The sequence below is a fragment of the Geospiza fortis genome, unplaced genomic scaffold, assembly GCF_000277835.1.
Source record: "Geospiza fortis unplaced genomic scaffold, GeoFor_1.0 scaffold599, whole genome shotgun sequence".
NCBI classification, from domain to species: domain Eukaryota; kingdom Metazoa; phylum Chordata; class Aves; order Passeriformes; family Thraupidae; genus Geospiza; species Geospiza fortis.
The window spans coordinates 417054-420291 of record NW_005054605.1 but is presented as its reverse complement, the minus strand read 5'-3'; the positions used below and the strand labels follow the sequence as shown (position 1 = coordinate 420291).

Genomic DNA, 3238 nt, shown 5'->3' with positions numbered 1-3238 from the left:
GGAGCGGCGGAGAGGGGGGGGGGGGGGCTCACATCAGGACCCCCCCCGAGGCACCTGGCAGAGCTGGGGGGACCCCCAGGGTGGGATGGGGGGACCCCCAGAGCCAGGAAATGCCCAGTGGTAGTGCCACCTGCGTTGTGCCCACAGGGACTGAGGTGGGCACTGCCAGGGGGGCACCTGGCAGGGCTGGGGGGACCCCCAGAGCCAGGAAATGCCCAGTGGTAGTGCCACCTGCGTTGTGCCCACAGGGACTGAGGTGGGCACTGCCAGGGGTGCCCGATTTGGGGGGCTGGGTGTGGGGTCGCAGCATCAGGCACCCCCTGGAGCCACGTGGCAGAGTTTGGGGACCCCCAGAAGGGGATGGGGGACCCCCAGAGAGGGATGGGGGCCCCCCCATAGCCAGGAAATGCCCAGGGCTGGTGCCACCTGTGTCGTGCCCATGGGGGCTGAGGTGGGCACTGCCAGAGGTGCCAAATTTGGGGGCTGCAGGGGAGGGGGGGGGTCACAGCATCAGGAACCCCCCCAGAGCCTCCTGGCAGAGTTTGGGGGGACCCCCAGAGTGGGATGGGGTCCCCCCCCATAGCCAGGAAATGCCCAGGGCTGGTGCCACCTGTGTCGTGCCCATGGGGGCTGAGGTGGGCACTGCCCGGGGTGCCCATTTTTGGGGCGGGGGTGGCACTCACGATCTTGCCGAAGCAGCGCTGCATCTCCACGTAGCCCTGGCAGTGGTGGTGGATGTTGGTTTTGCAGTTCTTGCACCTCAGGCCGAATTTGTTGTTGACTGGGAGGGGTGGAAAGGAGAGGGGAGGTGACAAATGTGACACCGCAGCGGTGACAATGTCGCGACAGAGCCGTGCCAGGGACCCCCCCCCCCGGCCCTGCCGGGGACCTCCACGCCCCCGTCAGGACTCACGGACGATCATGCGGGCGCAAACATCGCAGAATTTGGGTTTTTTGAAGTAATGGTCTTTGAATTTGTGCGGTTTGTCGTTCACCAGTTTCTCCGGCTCCGGAGGGGGCTCGGGCTCCTCGTCCTCTTCCTCCTCTTCCTCATCCTCATAGATGTAGAAGAGGGGTCCCCCCGAGGGGCTGACCAGCTCCCCGTTGGGTTGAGCCTCCTGCGCCGGCTCCTCTTTGGGTTTTCGCTGGAAAATTTCCTTCAGCTTCTGCAGCTGCTGGGGCAGGAGGGGATGGAGGGTGTGTAGGCCAAAAAAAAACCCCAAAAAAACCCCCAAAAACCCCAAAAAAACCCCATCCCACAGCCAAAAAACTGCCCATCCCACAGCCCCTGCCCTGGCTGGTTCTGCCAGAGTTGGGGGGCTCAGAGACCCTGGCACACAGCCCAGAGCACCTGCAGGTTTGATTTTGACCCCTGGAGCAAATGACGAGCTTTGTATGAGGACCTAAAAGTCGCAGAAGTTTAAATAGTATAACAATAAAATTATCACAGGGTGAAAATGGAGATTTTAGGATTTTTGGAATGGGGGTTTTGGGGACAAGATGGAGGAACTTGGCTGTGTCCAGCCTTTCTTCTTCTTCTTCTTCTTCTTGGTCTCCATCTTCTGCTGTGGTGTTGGCACTTTTGGGATTGGTTTAGAATAGAAGCTCACTGTCTAACATAGGTGATAGGTGTTGGGAAGTAATTGTAAATATTGTACACGGAGATTTTAGTATAAAAAACTGACACCACCTCAAGGGCTGGAAACAATCACCAGCTTTGTGTGAAGAGTTACAAGCCACAAGAGTTTGAGTAAAATGATAGTGAATTAATCACAGGGTGAAAATGTAGAATTTTGGGGATTTAGAATGGGGGTTCAGGGGGCAAGATGGAGGAATGTGGGCATGTCCTGTCCTTCTTCTTCTTCTTCTTGGCCTCCATCTTCTGCTGTGGTATTGGCACTTTGGGATTGGTTTAGAGTAGAAGTGCACTGTCTAACATAGGTGATGGGTATTGGGAAGTAAGTGTAAATGTGTTACACTAAGATGCCCTGATCCAACATCGAGGTTGAGGAAGCAAATTAAGGGGAAATGCCAAGCTGGGAAATGCCCACCCCACGCTTAGCTGGATCAGGGAGCCCCCGGCCCCCCAAAGCCCCCCGGGGCTGCAGCAGGGTGATGGGAGAGAGAGGGAACATCCCCCACCCACCCCAACTGCCCCGTGGGCTCCACTTACCCGGCTCTTGGGTTTCCCACCTGCAGCAGGTGACGCTGGCGGCTCTGGCACCTCCTTCTCCGTCATGCTGCCAGGGGAAGAGCAGGGATGGTGCGGGCTGGGGCAGATGCACCCTGCTGGGTGGGCAGTGCCACCCCTGCCCCTGGGACAGACACCTCCTGTCTGTCCTGCAGCCCCTGCCCGGGCTGGTTCTGCCTCGCTGAGCCCCAGGGCCGGGCTGGAGGAGGTCCCTGCCCACCCCAGAGCGTGGCACATCCCCTGGCTCAGGTGCCAAGCGCTGTGAGCCACCCCTGGGCCACCTCCACGTGCCCACTTTAGCCTGGGCATCTCCATCCCAAAGTGAAACCACAAATGGTGCCACCCTCGGCCTCAGTGAGCACAGGGGGCACTGATGGGCATCACCCTGCTCCAGCATCCCCCAAACCATCCTGGTGCCACCTTGGACAGCCCTGCCCGCAGTGCTTCCACCCAGAGTTCCCTGGTTTGGGTGATACCCACCCCAGGAAGGAAAACCATCAGGAAAATCAGTGAGAAAAACCAGTCAAGAAACCAGCCAGGAAAACCAGTATGGAAAACCAACAGGAAAACCAGTCAGGAAAACCAACAGGAAGACCAGTGTGGAAAACCAACAGAAAAACCAGTCAAGAAGCCAGCCAGGAAAACCAGCGTGGAAAACCAACAGGAAAACCAGTCAGGAAAACCAACAGGAAAACCAGTCAAGAAACCAGTCAAGAAACCAGCCAGGAAAACCATCAGGAAAACCAGCTGGGAAACCAACAGGAAAACCAGTGAGGAAAACCAGTCAGAACAACCATCCAGGAAAACCAGTCAGGAAAACCAAAAACCAGCCAAGAAAACTAGTCAGAAAACCAGCCGGGAAAACCATCAGGAAAACCAATCAGGAAAACCATCGGGAAGCAGCAACAGGAACGGGGCACCCCGGGGCGGGGGGCACAGAGGGATTGGGGCACCCCGAGACCCTCCAGCCCCGGGGGGTGCCCGGGGTGGGCACGGGTGGCACACGGGGGGCACGCAGGGGCACTCACCCTGTGCCTGGCGCTCTCC

The 3238-nt window shown here is 58.2% G+C and overlaps 1 protein-coding gene across 1 annotated transcript in view; it reads right to left on the bottom strand.

Moving 5' to 3' along the window:
- STAC3 (SH3 and cysteine rich domain 3) overlaps positions 1–3232 on the bottom strand; it is a 22052-nt gene extending 18820 nt beyond the window's left edge. Inside the window, 4 exon segments of the mRNA XM_031064570.1 lie at positions 684–781; positions 914–1172; positions 2174–2240; positions 3220–3232. Coding sequence (XP_030920430.1) covers positions 684–781; positions 914–1172; positions 2174–2239 — 423 coding nt within the window. The 5' untranslated portion in view covers position 2240; positions 3220–3232.
- Positions 3233–3238: the final 6 nt, after the last annotated feature.